This window comes from Salmo trutta, chromosome 9 (assembly GCF_901001165.1).
Source record: "Salmo trutta chromosome 9, fSalTru1.1, whole genome shotgun sequence".
In the NCBI taxonomy this organism is placed as follows: Eukaryota; Metazoa; Chordata; class Actinopteri; order Salmoniformes; family Salmonidae; genus Salmo; species Salmo trutta.
The window spans coordinates 45,492,047-45,514,201 of record NC_042965.1 but is presented as its reverse complement, the minus strand read 5'-3'; the positions used below and the strand labels follow the sequence as shown (position 1 = coordinate 45,514,201).

Sequence of the window (22,155 nt, the reverse complement as noted above, 5' to 3'; positions counted from 1 at the left end):
CTGTGCACTGTCTGGAGGTATGTGTTCAATTAACTTGTTAAAACTTTCAGTTCAAGTCTTTTTTCCCTTGAAATCACCTTTTCTAAGCTCAGTTTATTTTTCTAGAAGTAGATTTCAAGAGAGTGAAGACTTGTTAGAGTAAGCCCGTCATTCAGCCATTATTTTAACCAAGAATGATCCTGGACTTTAGAAACCGATTTTATTTAGCAGATCCTCTTATCCTCTTGGGTTCCCGAGTAGCGCAGCGGTCTAAGGCACTGCATCTCAGTGCTCGAAGTGTAATTACAGACCCTGGTTCGATTCCAAGCTGTATCACAACCGGCCGTGACTGGGAGTCCCATAGGATGGCGCACAATTGGCCGAGCGTCGTCTGGCTTAGGGTTTGGCCGGGGTAGTACCGTCTTAGTAAATAAGAATTTCTTAACTGATTTGCCTAGTTAAATAAAGGTAAAATACAATCCAGATTGACTGACAGTTAGTAGGGATTGGAGGGCCAAGAGACCAGAGGTGGCAGAGTGGAGTACTTGGGTTGGGGTGTAGGGTTTGAGCACAGCCTTAAAGTAGGGAGGGGCAGTTCCTCTTGCTGCTCTGTAGGCAAGTACCATGGTCTTGTAGTGAATGCGAGCTTTGACTGGAAGCCAGTGAAGTGAGCGGAGGAGCAGGGTGACATGGGAAAGCTTAGGAAGGTTGAACACCAGGTAGGCTGTGGTGTTCTCGATAAATTACAGGGGTTTGACGGTAGAAGCGGGGAAACCAGAAAACAGCGAGTTGCAGTCGTCTAGACTGGGTATGGCAAGTGCCTGGATTAGGAATCGCACCACTTCCTGTGTGAGGAAAGGTGATACTCTACGGCTGTTGTAGAGCATGAACTGGCAGGAGCGAGTCACTTGTTTGATGTTTGAGTTGTTCTGTGTGAGTGGGACCAGTGGACTCAATAGGCTGAGTGAATGTGGAGCGGATGTCGTCAACCTTCTTTTCAAAGGGGCTGACAAAGTCGACCGCAGAGATGGAGGATTAAGGAGGGAGGAGAAGGTGGAAAAGAGTTTCCTAGGTTTAGAGGCAGAAGCTTGACATTTAGACTGGTAGAAAGTGGCTTTAGCAGCAGATACAGAGGAAGAGAAGGTAGAGAGGAGGGAGTGAAAGGATGATAGGACCTCCAGAAGATTAGTTTTCCTCCATTTTTGCTCAGCTGACCGCAGCCCTGTTCTGTAAGCTCCCCATGAGTCACTCGGCCACGGAGCAGGAGGGGAGGGCCCAGCCAGCTGGGAAGAAAGGGTACAGTGCAAGTCATAGGATGCAGAAAGGGAGGAGAGTAGGGTCGAAGAGGCAGAATCAGGAGACAGGAGCGAGAAGGATTTAGCAAAAGGGAGAGATGATAGGATAGAAGAGGAGAGAGTAGTGAGAGAGAGAGAAGATTGCGACTAAATTTAGACAGTACTAAATACTAACACTAATTTATAATTGCCTTGCAGAGGTGAAACCACTCCCCCTCCAAAAAAGCTACTAATTATAAAAACAACAATCACAAATTGCCCTGCCCCTTGATCCTGGTTGATGTGTCAACAATCAGCTGCAAGTTCACACACCAAGTAGACTACTGGGAAGACAGGAAGCAGTTCACACACCAAGTAGACTACTGGGAAGACAGGAAGCAGTTCATACACCAAGTAGACTACTGGGAAGACAGGAAGCAGTTCATACACCAAGTAGACTACTGGGAAGACAGGAAGCAGTTCACACACCAAGTAGACTACTGGGAAGACAGGAAGCAGTTCATACACCAAGTAGACTACTGGGAAGACAGGAAGCAGTTCACACACCAAGTAGACTACTGGGAAGACAGGAAGCAGTTCACACACCAAGTAGACTACTGGGAAGACAGGAAGCAGTTCATACACCAAGTAGACTACTGGGAAGACAGGAAGCAGTTCATACACCAAGTAGACTACTGGGAAGACAGGAAGCAGTTCACACACCAAGTAGACTACTGGGAAGACAGGAAGCAGTTCATACACCAAGTAGACTACTGGGAAGACAGGAAGCAGTTCACACACCAAGTAGACTACTGGGAAGACAGGAAGCAGTTCACACAGCAAGTAGACTAATGGGAAGACAGGAAGCAGTTCACACACCAAGTAGACTACTGGGAAGACAGGAAGCAGTTCATACACCAAGTAGACTACTGGGAAGACAGGAAGCAGTTCACACACCAAGTAGACTACTGGGAAGACAGATAGCAGTTCACACACCAAGTAGACTACTGGGAAGACAGGAAGCAGTTCACACACCAAGTAGACTACTGGGAAGACAGGAAGCAGTTCACACACCAAGTAGACTTCTGGGAAGACAGGAAGCAGTTCACACACCAAGTAGACTACTGGGAAGACAGGAAGCGGTTCACACACCAAGTAGACTACTGGGAAGACAGGAAGCAGTTCACACACCAAGTAGGCTACTGGGAAGACAGGAAGCAGTTCATACACCAAGTAGACTACTGGGAAGACAGGAAGCAGTTCACACACCAAGTAGACTACTGGGAAGACAGGAAGCAATTCACACACCAAGTAGACTACTGGGAAGACAGGAAGCAGTTCACACACCAAGTAGACTACTGGGAAGACAGGAAGCAGTTCACACACCAAGTAGACTACTGGGAAGACAGGAAGCAGTTCACACACCAAGTAGACTACTGGGAAGACAGGAAGCAGTTCACACACCAAGTAGACTACTGGGAAGACAGGAAGCAGTTCACACACCAAGTAGACTACTGGGAAGACAGGAAGCAGTTCACACACCAAGTAGACTGCTGGGAAGACAGGAAGCAGTTCACACACCAAGTAGACTACTGGGAAGACAGGAGGCAGTTTACACACCAAGTAGACTACTGGGAAGACAGGAAGCAGTTCACACACCAAGTAGACTACTGGGAAGACAGGAAGCAGTTCACACACCAAGTAGACTACTGGGAAGTCAGGAAGCAGTTCACACACCAAGTAGACTACTGGGAAGACAGGAAGCAGTTCATACACCAAGTAGACTACTGGGAAGACAGGAAGCAGTTCATACACCAAGTAGGCTACAGGAAAGACAGGAAGCACTTAAAGTAGATGACCCTAGCTAGCTTGCAAAAAGACAGTACTAGACAACAACAGATTAAGACAAAAATGATACTTATCACTTTTGGAGATATCAAGAGTCCTTTAGCTATAGAATGAACCCCTGCCAGTTAATGAAACACTGTACTGTCATCATTAACTGTAGACATTTTGACTGAGATGAATAATGGCGCCGAAGGGGACGGCTGCCGTTTTACTGGCTCCTAATCAACTGTTTTACTGTTGTTTTTTCACATTGTTTTTAACTTATTTTGTACATAATGTTGCTGCTACCGTCTCTTATGACCAAAAAGAGCTTCTGGAATCAGAACAGCGATTACTCACCTCGAACTGGACAAAGAACCAAATCCCCGTCAACGTGCCGTCACTGGAAAATAAACTGGATGATCTCTCCACTCGAGACTATCCTACCAATGGGACATTAAATACTGTAATATATTATGTTTCACCTAGTCGTTGCTGAACGACGACACGCATAATATTCAGTTGGCTGGGTTTTCCGTGCCTCGGCAGGACAGAACAGCTACGTCTGGTAAGACGAGGGGTGGGAGTGGGTATTTGTCAATAACAGCTGATGCACAATGTCTAATATTAAAGAGGTCTTGAGGTATTGCTCGCCTGAGGTAGAGTACCTCATAATAAGCTGTAGACTACGCTATCTACCAAGAGAGTTTTCATCTGTATTTTCGTAGCCATCCATTTACCACCACAAACTGATGCTAGCACTAAGACAGCACTCAATGAGCTGTATAAAAGGCCATAAGCAAACAAGAAAATGCTCATCCAGAGCGGCCGGCTCTTTAATGCAGGCCACTCAGGGGTGCTTGCTTTGTCCCCTCCTGTCCTCCCTGTTCACCCATGACTGCGTGGCCAAGCATGATTCCAACACCATCATTAAGTTTGCTGACAACACAGCAGTGGTATGCCTGATCCCCAACAACGATGAGACAGCATATAGGGAGGAGGCCAGAGAGGACAACATGAAAAAGATAAAGGAGATGACCGTGGACTACAGGGGGAGGCAGGTAGCCTAGTGGTTAGAGGCAGGTCGCCTAGTGGTTAGAGGCAGGTAGCCTAGTGGTTAGAGCGTTGGACTAGTAACCAGCAGGTAGCCTAGTGGTTAGAGCGTTGGACTAGTAACCAGCAGGTAGCCTAGTGGTTAGAGGGTTGGACTAGTAACCAGCAGGTAGCCTAGTGGTTAGAGCGTTGGACTAGTAACCAGCAGGTAGCCTAGTGGTTAGAGTGTTGGACTAGTAACCAGCAGGTAGCCTAGTGGTTAGAGCGTTGGACTGGTAACCAGCAGGTAGCCTAGTGGTTAGAGGGTTGGACTAGTACCCAGCAGGTAGCCTAGTGGTTAGAGCGTTGGGCCAGTAACCAGCAGGTAGCCTAGTGGTTAGAGGGTTGGACTAGTAACCAGCAGGTAGCCTAGTGGTTAGAGCGTTGGACTAGTAACCAGCAGGTAGCCTAGTGGTTAGAGCGTTGGACTAGTAACCAGCAGGTAGCCTAGTGGTTAGAGGGTTGGACTAGTAACCAGCAGGTAGCCTAGTAGTTAGAGCGTTGGACTAGTAACCAGCAGGTAGCCTAGTGGTTAGAGCGTTGGACTAGTAACCAGCAGGTAGCCTAGTGGTTAGAGTGTTGGACTAGTAACCAGCAGGTAGCCTAGTGGTTAGAGCGTTGGACTAGCAGGTAGCCTAGTGGTTAGAGTGTTGGACTAGTAACCTGCAGGTAACCTAGTGGTTAGAGTGTTGGACTAGTAACCAGCAGGTAGCCTAGTGGTTAGAGCGTTGGACTAGTAACCAGCAGGTAGCCTAGTGGTTAGAGCGTTGGACTAGTAACCAGCAGGTAGCCTAGTGGTTAGAGGCAGGTAGCCTAGTGGTTAGAGCGTTGGACTAGTAACCAGCAGGTAGCCTAGTGGTTAGAGCGTTGGACTAGTAACCAGCAGGTAGCCTAGTGGTTAGAGGCAGGTAGCCTAGTGGTTAGAGCGTTGGACTAGTAACCAGCAGGTAGCCTAGTGGTTAGAGCGTTGGACTAGTAACCAGCAGGTAGCCTAGTGGTTAGAGGGTTGGACTAGTAACCAGCAGGTAGCCTAGTGGTTAGAGTGTTGGGCCAGTAACCAGCAGGTAACCTAGTGGTTAGAGCGTTGGGCTAGTAACCAGCAGGTAGCCTAGTGGTTAGAGGGTTAGACTAGTAACCAGCAGGTAGCCTAGTGGTTAGAGCGTTGGGCCAGTAACCAGCAGGTAACCTAGTGGTTAGAGCGTTGGGCTAGTAACCAGCAAGTAGCCTAGTGGTTAGAGCGTTGGGCTAGTAACCAGCAGGTAGCCTAGTGGTTAGAGCGTTGGACTAGTAAGCAGCAGGTAGCCTAGTGGTTAGAGCGTTGGACTAGTAACCAGCAGGTAGCCTAGTGGTTAGAGCGTTGGACTAGTAACCAGCAGGTAGCCTAGTGGTTAGAGCGTTGGACTAGTAAGCAGCAGGTAGCCTAGTGGTTAGAGCGTTGGACTAGTAAGCAGCAGGTAGCCTAGTGGTTAGAGCGTTGGACTAGTAAGCAGCAGGTAGCCTAGTGGTTAGAGCGTTGGGCCAGTATCTGGAAGTTTGCTCGATCGAATCCCCAAGCTGACAAGGTAAAAATCTGTCGTTCTGCCCCTGAACAGGGCAGTTAACCCACTGTTCCCTAGTAGACCGTCATTGTAAATAAGAATTTGTTCTTAACTGACTTGCCTAGTTAAATAAAGGTTAAATAAAGGTTAAATAAAGGAGGGCCGGACATGCCTCCATTGACAGGGCTGTAGTGGAGCGGGTAGAGAGTTTCAAGTTCCTTGGTGTCCACATAACCAACAAACTATCATGGCCCAAACATACCAAGACAGTTGTGAAGAGGGCACTACAACACCTATTCCCCCTCAGGAGACTGAAAAGATTTGGCATGGGTCCCCAGATCCTCAAAAAGTTCTACAGCTGCACCATCAAGAGCATCCTGCCTGATTGCATCACCGCCTGGTACGGCAACTGCTCGTGAGAGGGTAGTGCGTACAGCCCAGTACGTCACTGGGGCCAAGCTTCGTGTCATCCAGGACCTCTATTCTAGGTTGTTTCAGAGGAAGTCCCAAAAAATTGTCAAAGACTCCAGTCACCCAAGTCATAGACTGTTCTCTCCTCTACCGCACAGCAAGTGGTACCGGAGTCTAGGTCCAAAAGGCTCCTTAACAGCTTCTACCTCCAAACCTTAAGACTGCTGAACAATTAATCAAATGGCCACCCGGACTATTTACACTATTTAATAAACTCTCTGTTTATTATCTATGCATAGTCACTTTACCTCTACCTACATGTACAAATTAACTCCACTAACCTGTATCCCCACACGTTGACTTGGTACAGGTACCCCCTGTATATATTGTTATTTAATTGTTACTTTTTATTTTATTTTTTTATTTATTTTATTTAGTAAATATTTTCTTAACTCTATTTCTTGAACTGCATTGTTGGTTAAGGGGCTTGTAAGTAAGTATTTCACTGGAAGGTCTACACCTGTTGTATTTGGTGCATGTGACAATAAAAAATAAAAAATATTTGATTTAAGAGTTGCAGTCAGTTATTCTTCCTTTAACAAACCAAAGTGTTTGTGTATCCTCTAACATCTACAGATGTGGTGTGTGTGTGTGTGTGTGTGTGTGTGTGTGTGTGTGTGTGTGTGTGTGTGTGTGTGTGTGTGTGTGTGTGTGTGTGTGTGTGTGTGTGTGTGTGTGTGTGTGTGTGTGTGTGTGTGTGTCTGTCTATGGAAAAAAATAATACATGTTGATGACAAAATTAGAAATAAATAAATTTTACATATTTTTCTTTCATTTTCAAAAATCCATTATTAACCATATACAAGTAGGTATCAATTACCCAAATATATATACAGTTGAAGTCGAAAATATACAAAAAAAAATCACAGTAAAACGAGTCCTATATCGAAATAACCTGAAAGGCCGCTCAGCAAGGAAGAAGCCACAGCTCCAAAACCCCCATAAAAAAGCCAGACTACGGTTTGCAACTGCACATGGGGACAAAGATCATACTTTTTGGAGAAATGGCCTCTGGTCTGATGAAACAAAAATATAACTGTTTGGCCATAATGACCATTGTTACGTTTGGAGGAAAAAGGGGGAGGCTTGCAAGCCGAAGAACACCATCCCAACCGTGAAGCACGGGGGTGGCAGCATCATGTTGTGGGGGTGCTTTGCTGCAGGAGGGACTGGTGCACTTCACAAATTAGATGGCATCATGAGGCAGCAAAATTATGTGGATATATTGAAGCAACATCTCAAGACATCAGTCTGGAAGTTAAAGCTTGGTTGCAAATGGGTCTTCCAAAGGAACAATGATCCCAAGCACACTTCCAAAGTTGTGGCAAAATGGCTTAAGGACAACAAAGTCAAGGTATTGGAGTGACCATCACAAAGCCCTGGCCTCAATCCTATAGAAAATGTGTGGGTAAAACTGAAAAAGTGTGTGCGAGCAAGGAGGACTACAAACCTGACTCAGTTACACCAGCTCTTTCAGGAGGAATGAGCCAAAATTCACCCAACTTATTGTAGGAAGCTTGTGGAACGCTACCCGAAACGTTTGACCCAAGTTAAACAATTTAAAGGCAATGCTACCAAATACTAATTGAGTGTATGTAAACTTCTGACCCACTGGGAATGTGATAAAAGAAATAAAAGCTGAAATAAATCATTCTCTCTCCTGTTATTCTGACATTTCACATTATTAAAATAAAGTGGTGATCCTAACTGACCTAAGACAGGGAATTTTTACTCGGATTAGATGTCAGGAATTGTGAAAAACTGTGTTTAAATGTAATTGGCTAAGGTGTATATAAACTTCCGACTTCAACTGTAGGTACAGTGTCTTCGGAAAGTATTCAGACGCACATTTTGTTACTTTACAGCCTTATTCTAAAATGGATTAAATCAAACTATTTCCTCAGAAATCTGCACACAATACCCCATAATGACAAAAGTGAAAAGAGGTTTTTAGAATTTTTGCAAATTTATAAAAAAAATTATAACTGAAATACTTTATTTACATAACTAATCAGATCCTTTGCTATGAGACTTTATATTGAGCTCAAGTGGTAAATTCAATTGATTGGACATGATTTGCCGCTCCTATTATAGCTGCATAGATAGTCCTATTATAACTGTATATCTGCTCCTATTATAGCTGTATAGCTACTCCTATTATAGCTGTATAGCTACTCCAATTATAGCTGTATAGCTACTCCTATTATAGCTGTATAGCTACTCCTATTATAGCTGTATAGCTACTCCAATTATAGCTGTATAGCTACTCCTATTATAGCTGTATAGCTACTCCTATTATAGCTGTATAGCTACTCCAATTATAGCTGTATAGCTACTCCTATTATAGCTGTATAGCTACTCCTATTATAGCTGTATGCCTGCTCCTATTATAGCTGTATAGCTACTCCAATTATAGCTGTATAGCTACTCCTATTATAGCTGTATAGCTACTCCAATTATAGCTGTATAGATAGTCATATTATAGCTGTATAGCTACTCCTATTATAGCTGCATAGATAGTCCTATTATAACTGTATGCCTGTTCCTATTATAGCTGTATGCCTGTTCCTATTATAGCTGTATAGCTACTCCTATTATAGCTGTATAGCTACTCCTATTATAGCTGTATAGCTACTCCTATTATAGCTGTATAGCTACTCCTATTATAGCTGTATAGATAGTCCTATTATAGCTGTATAGCTACTCCTATTATAGCTGTATAGCTACTCCTATTATAGCTGTATAGATAGTCCTATTATAGCTGTATAGCTACTCCTATTATAGCTGTATAGCTACTCCTATTATAGCTGTATAGCTACTCCTATTATAGCTGTATAGCTACTCCTATTATAGCTGTATAGCTACTCCTATTATATCTGTATCTGAGAAGGCTATAGCTGTATAGCTACTCCTATTATAGCTGTATAGATAGTCCTATTATAGCTGTATAGCTACTCCTATTATAGCTGTATAGCTACTCCTATTATATCTGTATCTGAGAAGGCTATAGCTAGGTGTGGCTCCTATATGGTAAATCAGAAGCACAGTTTGTCTTGTCTCCAGTTTGTCTCGTCTTCATTATGTCTTGTCTTCAGTTTGTCTTGTCTTCAGCTATATTATATAATGACCTTCTAATGAAGACCCATATAGTGTAATATAATGTAATGACCGTCTAATGAAGACCCATAGAGTATATTATAATATAATGACCGTCTAATGAAGACCTGTATAGTATAATATTGTCACGTCCTGACCATAGAAAGCAGTTATTTTCTATGGTAGAGTAGGTCAGGGCGTGACAGTTTTTTTTTTCTAATTTAGATTTTCTATGTTGGGTTGTTCTAGTTTTGTATTTCTATGTTGGGTTGTTCTAGTTTTGTATTTCTATGTTGGGCTTTGTTTGGGATGATCTCCAATTAGAGGCAGCTGGTCATCGTTGTCTCTAATTGGAGGTCCTATTTAAGTTGGTGTTTGTCCCACCTGGGTTTGTGGGCGATTGTTTTTGAGTAGTGTATGTTTCAACTCTGCGTCACGGTTTGTTGTTTTGTGCTTTAGTTTATGTTTATGTATTGCATAGTTTCACAGTGTAATTAAAATGTGGAACGACACACACGCTGCACTTTGGTCCGCTCCTCCTTACGACAACCGTGACAAATATAATATAATGACCGTCTAATGAAGACCCATAGAATATAATGACCTTCTAATTCATTTTTTTATTTTTATTTCACCTTTATTTAACCAGGTAGGCAAGTTGAGAACAAGTTCTCATTTACAATTGCGTCCTGGCCAAGATAAAGCAAAGCAGTTCGACAACATACAACAACACAGAGTTGCACATGGAGTAAAACAAACTTACAGTCAATAATACAGTAGAAAAATAAATCTATATACAATGTGAGCAAATGAGGTGAGATAAGGGAGGTAAAGGCAAAAAAGGCCATGGTGGCAAAGTAAATAAAGTATAGCAAGAAAAACACTGGAATGGTAGATTTGTAGTGGAAGAAAGTGCAAAGTAGAAATAGAAATAATGGGGTGCAAAAGAGCAAAATAAATAAATAAATACAGTAGGGGAAGAGGTAGTTGTTTGGGCTAAATTTTAGATGGGCTATGTACAGGTGCTCTGTGAGCTGCTCTGTGAGCTGTGAGCTGCTCTGACAGCTGGTGCTTAAAGCTAGTGAGGGAGATAAGCGTTTCCAGTTTCAGAGATTTTTGTAGTTCGTTCCAGTCATTGGCAGCAGAGAACTGGAAGGAGAGGCGGCCAAAGGAGGAATTGGCTTTGGGGATGACCAGAGAGATATACCTGCTGGAGCGCGTGCTACAGGTGGGTGCTGCTATGGTGACCAGTGAGCGGAGATAAGGGGGGACTTTACCTAGCAGGGTCTTGTAGATGACCTGGAGTCAGTGGGTTTGGCGACGAGTATGAAGCGAGGGCCAGCCAACGAGAGCGTACAGGTCGCAGTGGTGGGTAGTATATGGGGCTTTGGTGAAGACCCATATAATATAATATAATGACCTTCTAATGATGACCCATATAGTTTAATATAATGACAGTCTAATGAAGACCCATATAATATATTTAAATGACCGTCTAAAGAAGACCCATATAGTATAATATAATATAATGACAGGCTAATGAAGACCCATATCGTATAATATAATATAATGATAGGCTAATGAAGACCCATATAGTATAATATAATATAATGACAGGCTAATGAAGACCCATATAGTATAATATAATATAATGACAGGCTAATGAATACCCATATAGTATAATAAATTTAATATAATATAATGACAGGCTAATGAAGACCCATATAGTATAATATAATATAATGACAGGCTAATGAAGACCAATATAGTATAATATATTTAATATAATATAATGACAGGCTAATGAAGACCCATATAATATATTTAAATGACCGTCTAAAGAAGACCCATATAGTATAATATAATATAATGACAGGCTAATGAAGACCAATATATTTAATATAATATAATGACAGGCTAATGAAGACCCATATAGTATAATATATTTAATATAATATAATGACAGTCTAATGAAGACCCATATAATATAATATAATATAATGACAGGCTAATTAAGACCCATATAGTATAATATATTATAATGACAGGCTAATGAAGACCCATATAGTATAATATAATATAATGACAGGCTAATGAAGACCCATATAGTATAGTATAATATAATGACAGGCTAATGAAGACTCATATACTATAATATATTTAATATAATATAATGACAGTCTAATGAAGACCCATATAATATATTTAAATGACCGTCTAAAGAAGACCCATATAGTATAATATAATATAATGACATGCTAATGAAGACCAATATATTTAATATAATATAATGACAGGCTAATGAAGACCCATATAGTATAATATATTTTAAATAATATAATGACAGTCTAATGAAGACCCATATAGTATAATATAATATAATGACAGTCTAATGAAGACCCATATAATATAATATAATATAATGACAGGCTAATGAAGACCCATATAGTATAATATAATTTAATGACAGGCTAATGAAGACCCATATAGTATAATATATTTGAAATAATATAATGACAGTCTAATGAAGACCCATATAGTATAATATAATATAATGACAGTCTAATGAAGACCCATATAATATAATATAATATAATGACAGGCTAATGAAGACCCATATAGTATAATATAATATAATGACAGGCTAATGAAGACCCATATAGTATAATATAATATAATGACAGGCTAATGAATACCCATATAGTATAATATATTTAATATAATATAATGACAGGCTAATGAAGACCCATATAGTATAATATAATATAATGACAGGCTAATGAAGACCAATATAGTATAATATATTTAATATAATATAATGACAGGCTAATGAAGACCCATATAATATAATGACCGTCTAATGAAGACCCATATAGTATAATATATTTAATATAATGACCGTCTAAAGAAAACCAATATAGTATAATATAATGACTGTCTAATAGTATAATAGTGTTGCGTGTTATTTAGTCTAGTGTCAGCCTTGCCTGTGGCTCAGTTGGTAGAGCATGGTGTGTGCAACGCCAGGGTTGTCGGTTCGATTCCCACGGGGGGCCAGTACAATTTTTTATTTTTTTTAAATGCATGAAATGAAAATGAAATGTATGTATTCACTACTGTAAGTCGCTCTGGATAAGACCGTCTGCTAAATGACTAAAATGTAAATGTGTTGTGTTATCTAGTGTTATCTAGTGTTGTGTGTTATCTAGTGTTATCTAGTGTTGTGTGTTATCTAGTGTTGTGTGTTATCTAGTGTTGTGTGTTATCTAGTCTAGTGTTGTGTTGTGTGTTATCTAGTGTTGTGTGTTATCTAGTGTTGTGTGTTATCTAGTCTAGTCTAGTGTTGTGTGTTGTGTTATCTAGTCTAGTGTTGTGTGTTATCTAGTCTAGTGTTGTGTGTTATCTAGTCTAGTCTAGTGTTGTGTGTTGTGTTATCTAGTCTAGTGTTGTGTGTTATCTAGTGTTGTGTGTTATCTAGTCTAGTCTAGTGTTGTGTGTTGTGTTATCTAGTCTAGTGTTGTTGTGTTATCTAGTCTAATGTTGTTGTGTTGTTGTGTTATCTAGTCTAGTCTAGTGTTGTGTGTTATCTAGTGTTGTGTGTTATCTAGTCTAGTCTAGTGTTGTGTTGTTGTGTTATCTAGTCTAGTGTTGTTGTGTTGTGTGTTATCTAGTCTAGTCTAGTGTTGTGTTGTTGTGTTATCTATTCTAGTGTTGTTGTGTTATCTATTCTAGTGTTGTGTGTTATCTAGTCTAGTGTTGTTGTGTTATCTATTCTAGTGCTGTGTTGTTGTGTTATCTAGTCTAGTGTTGTGTGTTATCTATTCTAGTGTTGTTGTGTTATCTATTCTAGTGTTGTGTGTTATCTAGTCTAGTGTTGTTGTGTTATCTATTCTAGTGCTGTGTTGTGTGTTATCTAGTCTAGTGTTGTTGTGTTATCTAGTCTAGTGTTGTGTTATCTAGTCTAGTGTAGTGTTGTGTGTTATCTAGTCTAGTGTTGTGTGTTATCTAGTCTAGTGTTGTGTTGTTGTGTTATCTAGTCTAGTGTAGTGTTGTTGTGTTATCTAGTCTAGTGTTGTGTTGTGTGTTATCTAGTCTAGTGTAGTGTTGTGTGTTATCTAGTCTAGTGTTGTGTGTTATCTAGTCTAGTGTTGTGTTGTTGTGTTATCTAGTCTAGTGTAGTGTTGTTGTGTTATCTAGTCTAGTGTTGTGTTGTGTGTTATCTAGTCTAGTGTTGTTGTGTTATCTAGTCTAGTGTTGTTGTGTTTTCTAGTCTAGTGTTGTGTTGTGTGTTATCTAGTCTAGTGTTGTTGTGTTATCTAGTCTAGTGTTGTGTTGTTGTGTTATCTAGTCTAGTGTTGTTGTGTTGTTGTGTTATCTAGTCTAGTGTTGTTGTGTTATCTAGTCTAGTGTTGTTGTGTTATCTAGTCTAGTGTTGTGTGTTATCTAGTCTAGTGTTGTGTTGTTGTGTTATCTAGTCTAGTGTTGTTGTGTTATCTAGTCTAGTGTTGTTGTGTTATCTAGTCTAGTGTTGTTGTGTTACCTAGTCTAGTGTTGTTGTGTTATCTAGTCTAGTGTTGTTGTGTTGTTGTGTTATCTAGTCTAGTGTTGTTGTGTTATCTAGTCTAGTGTTGTTGTGTTATCTAGTCTAGTGTTGTGTGTTATCTAGTCTAGTGTTGTGTTGTGTGTTATCTAGTCTAGTGTTGTTGTGTTATCTAGTCTAGTGTTGTGTGTTATCTAGTCTAGTGTTGTGTGTTATCTAGTCTAGTGTTGTGTTGTGTGTTATCTAGTCTAGTGTTGTTGTGTTATCTAGTCTAGTGTTGTTGTGTTATCTAGTCTAGTGTTGTGTTGTTGTGTTATCTAGTCTAGTGTTGTGTGTTATCTAGTCTAGTCTAGTGTTGTGTGTTATCTAGTCTAGTGTTGTTGTGTTATCTAGTCTAGTGTTGTGTGTTATCTAGTCTAGTGTTGTGTGTTATCTAGTCTAGTCTAGTGTTGTTGTGTTATCTAGTCTAGTCTAGTGTTGTTGTGTTATCTAGTCTAGTGTTGTTGTGTGTTATCTAGTCTAGTGTTGTTGTGTTATCTAGTCTAGTGTTGTTGTGTTATCTAGTCTAGTGTTGTGTTGTTGTGTTATCTAGTCTAGTGTTGTTGTGTTATCTAGTCTAGTGTTGTTGTGTTATCTAGTCTAGTGTTGTGTGTTATCTAGTCTAGTGTTGTGTGTTATCTAGTCTAGTGTTGTGTTGTGTGTTATCTAGTCTAGTCTAGTGTTGTTGTGTTTTCTAGTCTAGTGTTGTGTTGTTGTGTTATCTAGTCTAGTGTTGTGTTGTGTGTTATCTAGTCTAGTCTAGTGTTGTGTTGTTGTGTTTTCTAGTCTAGTGTTGTGTTGTTGTGTTATCTAGTCTAGTGCTGTGTTGTTGTGTTATCTAGTCTAGTGTTGTGTTGTGTGTTATCTAGTCTAGTGTTGTGTGTTATCTAGTCTAGTGTTGTGTTGTTGTGTTATCTAGTCTAGTGTTGTGTTGTTGTGTTATCTAGTCTAGTGTTGTGTTGTGTGTTATCTAGTCTAGTGTTGTTGTGTTATCTAGTCTAGTGTTGTGTTGTTGTGTTATCTAGTCTAGTGTTGTTGTGTGTTATCTAGTCTAGTCTAGTGTTGTTGTGTGTTATCTAGTCTAGTCTAGTGTTGTTGTGTTATCTAGTCTAGTCTAGTGTTGTTGTGTTATCTAGTCTAGTGTTGTTGTGTTATCTAGTCTAGTCTAGTGTTGTTGTGTTATCTAGTCTAGTGTTGTTGTGTGTTATCTAGTCTAGTCTAGTGTTGTTGTGTGTTATCTAGTCTAGTCTAGTGTTGTTGTGTTATCTAGTCTAGTGTTGTTGTGTTATCTAGTCTAGTCTAGTGTTGTTGTGTTATCTAGTCTAGTGCTGTGTTGTTGTGTTATCTAGTCTAGTGTTGTGTTGTGTGTTATCTAGTCTAGTGTTGTTGTGTTATCTAGTCTAGTGTTGTGTGTTATCTAGTTGTGTGGGTAAACCTCCTCTTCTCTCCTATGTCATTGATGCTCTCACCAGTTTTTACCATCTTTTAGGTAAAAACTGGTGAGGTTAGGTTTGAGGTTAGGTTTCAAATCTGATTTAAAAAAGAAGTGGTGGAAATAGGCGGGGTTTAGGACTTTGTGGCTGTGGTAACTAGCGACGACCTTAGTTGGAGTTAAAGCGATGTTGGTTTCACTTTAAGACCAGCATCGGTAGGCTCATCATTTTTAAGCACAGATAGAACAATGAGCCAGATATTTCACCGGATATATAAATGTGAATCATCCGGTTGGCGTTTCCAAATATGGTGATGAGTGGAAGCCCAGTGGGCGGCGGTGGAAGAACATAGCGTGAGATTTATTATGGCCGACATTCTGCACATTCATCTCATCAATGAAACATTTGATCTCTTACTGGTTATCGGATATTACAACATTTGAATCTGTAACAAATCGAGTGGAAGATTTTACCCTTTGCTCGAAGTAATTTTTTTCGCTCTCCATTTTAATTGATTGCAAGGGTGATTTTTAGTGATTGTACACGCGAACATCACAGAGTATGCGTCCCCCAATGGAAATATCCTAAATAAATGGCAGACTGCTGCCAATAGGATCTCACTAACTGGTGCTTGTTCGGCCCGCTATGATTCATTTGCCTTCATTGGAAACGACAGGCTCGGGTCTATCTTGGTTAATAACCATCTTTGATCTTAGCTTTTACAGATCGCCATTATTGGGTTTAGCAGTGCTCAGTGAAGTGTGGAGACTGGGGCTTTAGGAGTAAAAGTGGAACAGGCTATCTACTACTACTACTGCTGTATAATAGTATCATCATCGGTAGTTATTCGAGATGATATCCGCTACGAGCTGAAAACGAAACGGTACGACGATTGGACACACCTGGAATATAACCAGAAGCAATATCAACCAGCTCCATCGAAAATTCAGATTACTGGAAATACATCAGTCCTTTTTGATGGGATCTTATTTTGTCTTTTATTAGAGAAGAGAAGCCATTCCTGTGGGGTTTTATTTCATGGGGATGTGTTCAAGACAAGAGAGAATACAAAAAGACGTCGACATCGTAATTCAAAGGTGCAAGGCAGAGAAAGACTGCCTTTTCTCTGGTGAGTGTCTGTGTACAGCCGTGGTAGTGGAACGGTACGTGTTCCACCCAGGTTAATAAAGCCCTACGGTGTATGTTGATACACACACACACACACACACACACACACACACACACTCCTCCGTTTAGTCCTTGTCCTCGATAGCAAAAAGCATCAAAAAAACACCTTCTAGACACAGTTGTCAATATCACAAATGAATCTAATTTATAGACCGACATTTTATTTGATTGGTGTGTGTGTGTGTGTGTGCGATGATTAAATTGGTTAAGCCTAACAGTGTCTGAGTTATCATTACATTTTGGTCTGGCAAAACATTTGACCATGGTACGGAAAGTTTTTATTTGTATTTTTAAATGTGACTAATTATTTGAAATAAATTAAAATCTAATGGAGCAGAAAAAGAACATTAATATGCTTGTCATGATGACACTGGGATTTGGTTAAACATCCCTACAGATGGACAGACAGACATAATATTGATGACACCAGCCGTAACTAGTCTATTCACCTATCGACGTTAGTTGTACCGGACATAGACTAACGGTTGTGTAAACTTATACTGACAAAAAATATTAACGCAACATGTAAAGAGTTGGTCCCATGTTTCATGAGCTGAAATAAAATATCCCAGAAATGTTTCATACGCACTAAAATCTTACTTCTTTCAAATGTTGTGCACAATTTAGTTTACATCCTTGTTTGTGAACATTTCTCCTTTGCCAAGATAATCCATCCACCTGACATGCTGTGGCATATCAAGAAGCTGATTTACACAGGTGCACCTTGTGCTGGGGACAATAAAAGGCTACCATAAAATGTGCAGTTTTGTCACATAACACAATGCGACAGATGTCTCAAGTTGAGGGAGCGTGCATATTGGCAGGCAGACTGCAGGAATGTCCACCAGAGAATTAAATGTTCATTTTTCTACCATAAGCTGCTTCTAATGTCATTTTAGAGAATTTGGCAGAACGTTCAAAAAGTTCGGCGTCGTAACCAACTTCAGTGGGCCAATGCTCACCTTCGATGGCCACTGGCACGCTGCAGAAGTGTGCTCTTCACGGATTAATCCTGGTTTCAACTGTACCGGGCAGATGGCAGACAGCGTGTATGACGTCATGTGGGCGACGTCAACGTTGTGAACAGAGTGCCCCATGGTGGGGTTATGGTATGGGGCAGGCAGAAGCTATGGACAACAAACCGCTGCATTTTATCGATGGCAATTTGAATGCACAGAGATACCGTGACGAGATCTTGAGGCCCATTGTCGTGCCATTCATCCACCACCATCACCTCATGTTTCAGCATGATAATGAACGGCCCCATGTCGCAAGGATCTGTACACAATTCCTGGAAGCTGAAAATGTCCCAGTTCTTCTGTGACCTACATGCACACCAGACATGTCACCCATTGAGCATGTTTGGGATGCTCTGGATTGACGTGTACGACAGCGTGTTCCAGTTCCCGCCAATATCCAGCAACTTCGCACAGCCATTGAAGAGGAGTGGGACAAAATTCCACAGGCCACAATCAACAGCCTGATCAACTCTATGCGAAGGAGATGTGTCGTGCTGCATCAGGTTAAATAAAGGTGTTGTGCTCCATAGCGTAGTTAAATAAAAACAAAATGGTGGTCACACCAGATACTGACCACACCCTTTACTTTTTTTTTAAAGGTATCTTTGACCCGTAATGCATATCTGTATTCCTAGTCAGGTGACATCCATAGATTAGGGCCTAATTAATTAATTAATTAATTAATTTATAGGAATTGTAACTCTAGTAAAAACTTTGAAATTGTTGCATGTTGTGATTTTATATTTTTGTTCAGTGTAATATTGGCCAACAATTTTACCTCCTTTTTATATATTTTTGTCGGTCAGTGGGAACCCCCTTTTGATGTTTCCATGGAAACTGCATTTGTTGAAGGGGACTTCCCACCCCTGTGGCCTGGCATGGCAGTGGCTTGGTTAATAACCCTTCTCTTGGTTTCTGTTCTGACCCGTTCTGTTTCCCCTGTTATTTATTTCAGATTTCAGATACACTGACGCCACCTTCACCTTCACCTATTCCAAAGGCTCCAGAAGGTACAGTACAGCGTTCAGAGATTACTCTTTCTGTATCTTACTGGACCATGGCTTGTCTACTGGTTGTTGTTAGGGCTGGTTATTCACTTGTTTTGGAAAGTTGTTCACATGGGTTTTTCATATGAATGGTGTGTTTGTGTGTTGGGGGGGGGACTGGACTGTTGGACCTACCTTAAATCCACTTGACAGTCCCCCTGCGTGGCACAAATGAACTACCAGGACTCCTCTCCTTCAGGCCTGCCATTCGTCGGCATTATATATATGCTCATTTTAAATGATGCTGTTGAGGTCTGCACCTACAGTACCTAACCGTTGCTCACTGGACCAGCACCGATATCGATAAGACTGGTCCCAGGCCCTGATGGATTTAGGTATGTCTGGTATGTGATAAGACTTCATATTCATCAAGTCTTATATCCTGGACTTGGGTAGGGTTGACTTGGTAGTCATTATTATATCCTGGACTTGGGTAGGGTTGGCTTGGTAGTCATTATTATTATCCTGGACTTGGGTAGGGTTGACTTGGTAGTCATTATTATATCCTGGACTTGGGTAGGGTTGGCTTGGTAGTCATTATTATATCCTGGACTTGGGTTGACTTGGTAGTCATTATTATTATCCTGGACTTGGGTAGGGTTGGCTTGGTAGTCATTATTATATCCTGGACTTGGGTAGGGTTGACTTGGTAGTCATTATTATATCCTGGACTTGGGTAGGGTTGACTTGGTAGTCATTATTATATCCTGGACTTGGGTTGGCTTGGTAGTCATTATTATATCCTGGACTTGGGTAGGATTGACTTGGTAGTCATTATTATATCCTGGACTTGGGTAGGGTTGACTTGGTAGTCATTATTATATCCTGGACTTGGGTAGGGTTGGCTTGGTAGTCATTATTATATCCTGGACTTGGGTAGGGTTGACTTGGTAGTCATTATTATATCCTGGACTTGGGTAGGGTTGACTTGGTAGTCATTATTATATCCTGGACTTGGGTTGGCTTGGTAGTCATTATTATATCCTGGACTTGGGTTGGGTTGACTTGGTAGTCATTATTATATCCTGGACTTGGGTTGGCTTGGTAGTCATTATTATATCCTGGACGTGGGTAGGATTGACTTGGTAGTCATTATTATATCCTGGACTTGGGTTGGCTTGGTAGTCATTATTATATCCTGGACTTGGGTAGGGTTGACTTGGTAGTCATTATTATATCCTGGACTTGGGTAGGGTTGACTTGGTAGTCATTATTATATCCTGGACTTGGGTAGGGTTGGCTTGGTAGTCATTATTATTATCCTGGACTTGGGTAGGGTTGACTTGGTAGTCATTATTATATCCTGGACTTGGGTAGGGTTGGCTTGGTAGTCATTATTATATCCTGGACTTGGGTTGACTTGGTAGTCATTATTATTATCCTGGACTTGGGTAGGGTTGGCTTGGTAGTCATTATTATATCCTGGACTTGGGTAGGGTTGACTTGGTAGTCATTATTATATCCTGGACTTGGGTTGGCTTGGTAGTCATTATTATATCCTGGACTTGGGTAGGGTTGACTTGGTAGTCATTATTATATCCTGGACTTGGGTTGGCTTGGTAGTCATTATTATATCCTGGACTTGGGTAGGATTGACTTGGTAGTCATTATTATATCCTGGACTTGGGTTGGCTTGGTAGTCATTATTATATCCTGGACTTGGGTAGGGTTGACTTGGTAGTCATTATTATATCCTGGACTTGGGTAGGGTTGACTTGGTAGTCATTATTATATCCTGGACTTGGGTAGGGTTGACTTGGTAGTCATTATTATATCCTGGACTTGGGTAAGGTTGACTTGGTAGTCATTATTATATCCTGGACTTGGGTTGGCTTGGTAGTCATTATTATATCCTGGACTTGGGTTGGGTTGACTTGGTAGTCATTATTATATCCTGGACTTGGGTAGGGTTGGCTTGGTAGTCATTATTATATCCTGGACTTGGGTAGGGATGGCTTGGTAGTCATTATTATATCCTGGACTTGGGTAGGGTTGGCTTGGTAGTCATTATTATATCCTGGACTTGGGTAGGGTTGGCTTGGTAGTCATTATTATATCCTGGACTTGGGTAGGGTTGGCTTGGTAGTCATTATTATATCCTGGACTTGGGTAGGGTTGGCTTGGTAGTCATTATTATATCCTGGACTTGGGTAGGGTTGGCTTGGTAGTCATTATTATATCCTGGACTTGGGTAGGGTTGACTTGGTAGTCATTATTATATCCTGGACTTGGCTAGGGTTGACTTGGTAGTCATTATTATATCCTGGACTTGGGTAGGGTTGGCTTGGTAGTCATTATTATATCCTGGACTTGGGTAGGGTTGACTTGGTAGTCATTATTATATCCTGGACTTGGGTAGGGTTGGCTTGGTAGTCATTATTATATCCTGGACTTTGGTAGGGTTGGCTTGGTAGTCATTATTATATCCTGGACTTGGCTAGGGTTGACTTGGTAATCATTATTATATCCTGGACTTGGCTAGGGTTGGCTTGGTAGTCATTATTATATCCTGGACTTGGGTAGGGTTGGCTTGGTAGTCATTATTATATCCTGGACTTGGGTAGGGTTGGCTTGGTAGTCATTATTATATCCTGGACTTGGCTAGGGTTGACTTGGTAATCATTATTATATCCTGGACTTGGCTAGGGTTGGCTTGGTAGTCATTATTATATCCTGGACATGGGTAGGGTTGACTTGGTAGTCATTATTATATCCTGGACTTGGGTAGGGTTGGCTTGGTAGTCATTATTATATCCTGGACTTGGGTAGGGTTGGCTTGGTAGTCATTATTATATCCTGGACTTGGGTAGGGTTGGCTTGGTAGTCATTATTATATCCTGGACTTGGGTAGGGTTGGCTTGGTAGTCATTATTATATCCTGGACTTGGGTAGGGTTGGCTTGGTAGTCATTATTATATCCTGGACTTGGGTAGGGTTGGCTTGGTAGTCATTATTATATCCTGGACTTGGGTAGGGTTGGCTTGGTAGTCATTATTATATCCTGGACTTGGGTAGGGTTGACTTGGTAGTCATTTAAAAAAATTGCTTACTGATCTGAAACTAGTGCTACATGTTAATAAAACCACGATTGTGTCGTTCTCTAGGTTTCGTAATACTGACCCTGAGTACCTGCGTATTTTAAATGGAGTTCAAATTGAGCAAGTTCCCCATTTTTATAATGACTTGGGCACTTCTGATTGACGATAAGCTCTCTCTTTTTTTGAAACGCACATTGAAATGGTGAGAATAAAGATTGGTTTATTTTTATAGAAAGAATTCCTGCCTCACTTTGGAAAGTAGAAGGAAGATTGTTCAAGCAACTCTTCTCCCAGTAGTTGATTATGGTGATATAATCTCTATGCATGCTGCAGTCTGTTTTAAAACCTTCAGACTCAGTCTGTCACGATTGTCTGAAGAATGGGACCAAAGCGCAGCGTGTGTATCGTTCCACATTTTATTTTAAACTGTGTGAAACTATGCCCGACATACAAATAAACTCATAAACAAACCGTGACAAAGAGGTGCAACATACACTTACTCAAAACAATCTCCCACAAACCCTAGTGGAAAAAAACAATTTAAATATGGTCCCCAATTAGAGACAACGATGACC

The 22,155-nt window shown here is 40.7% G+C and overlaps 1 protein-coding gene across 2 annotated transcripts in view; it reads left to right on the top strand.

The window, feature by feature from the left end:
- Positions 1-15,968: 15,968 nt before the first annotated feature.
- Positions 15,969-22,155, top strand: part of LOC115200642 (protein mono-ADP-ribosyltransferase PARP8) — an 86,158-nt gene continuing 79,971 nt past the window's right edge. Inside the window, exons 1-3 of one of the 2 annotated variants that reach the window (XM_029763845.1) lie at positions 15,969-16,172; positions 16,295-16,418; positions 18,452-18,506. In XM_029763845.1, the coding sequence (XP_029619705.1) occupies positions 16,328-16,418; positions 18,452-18,506 (146 nt within the window). In that variant the 5' untranslated portion in view covers positions 15,969-16,172; positions 16,295-16,327. Of the gene's footprint in view, positions 16,419-18,451; positions 18,507-22,155 lie in introns of both variants that reach the window. The other variant, XM_029763846.1, reaches the window with a different exon arrangement.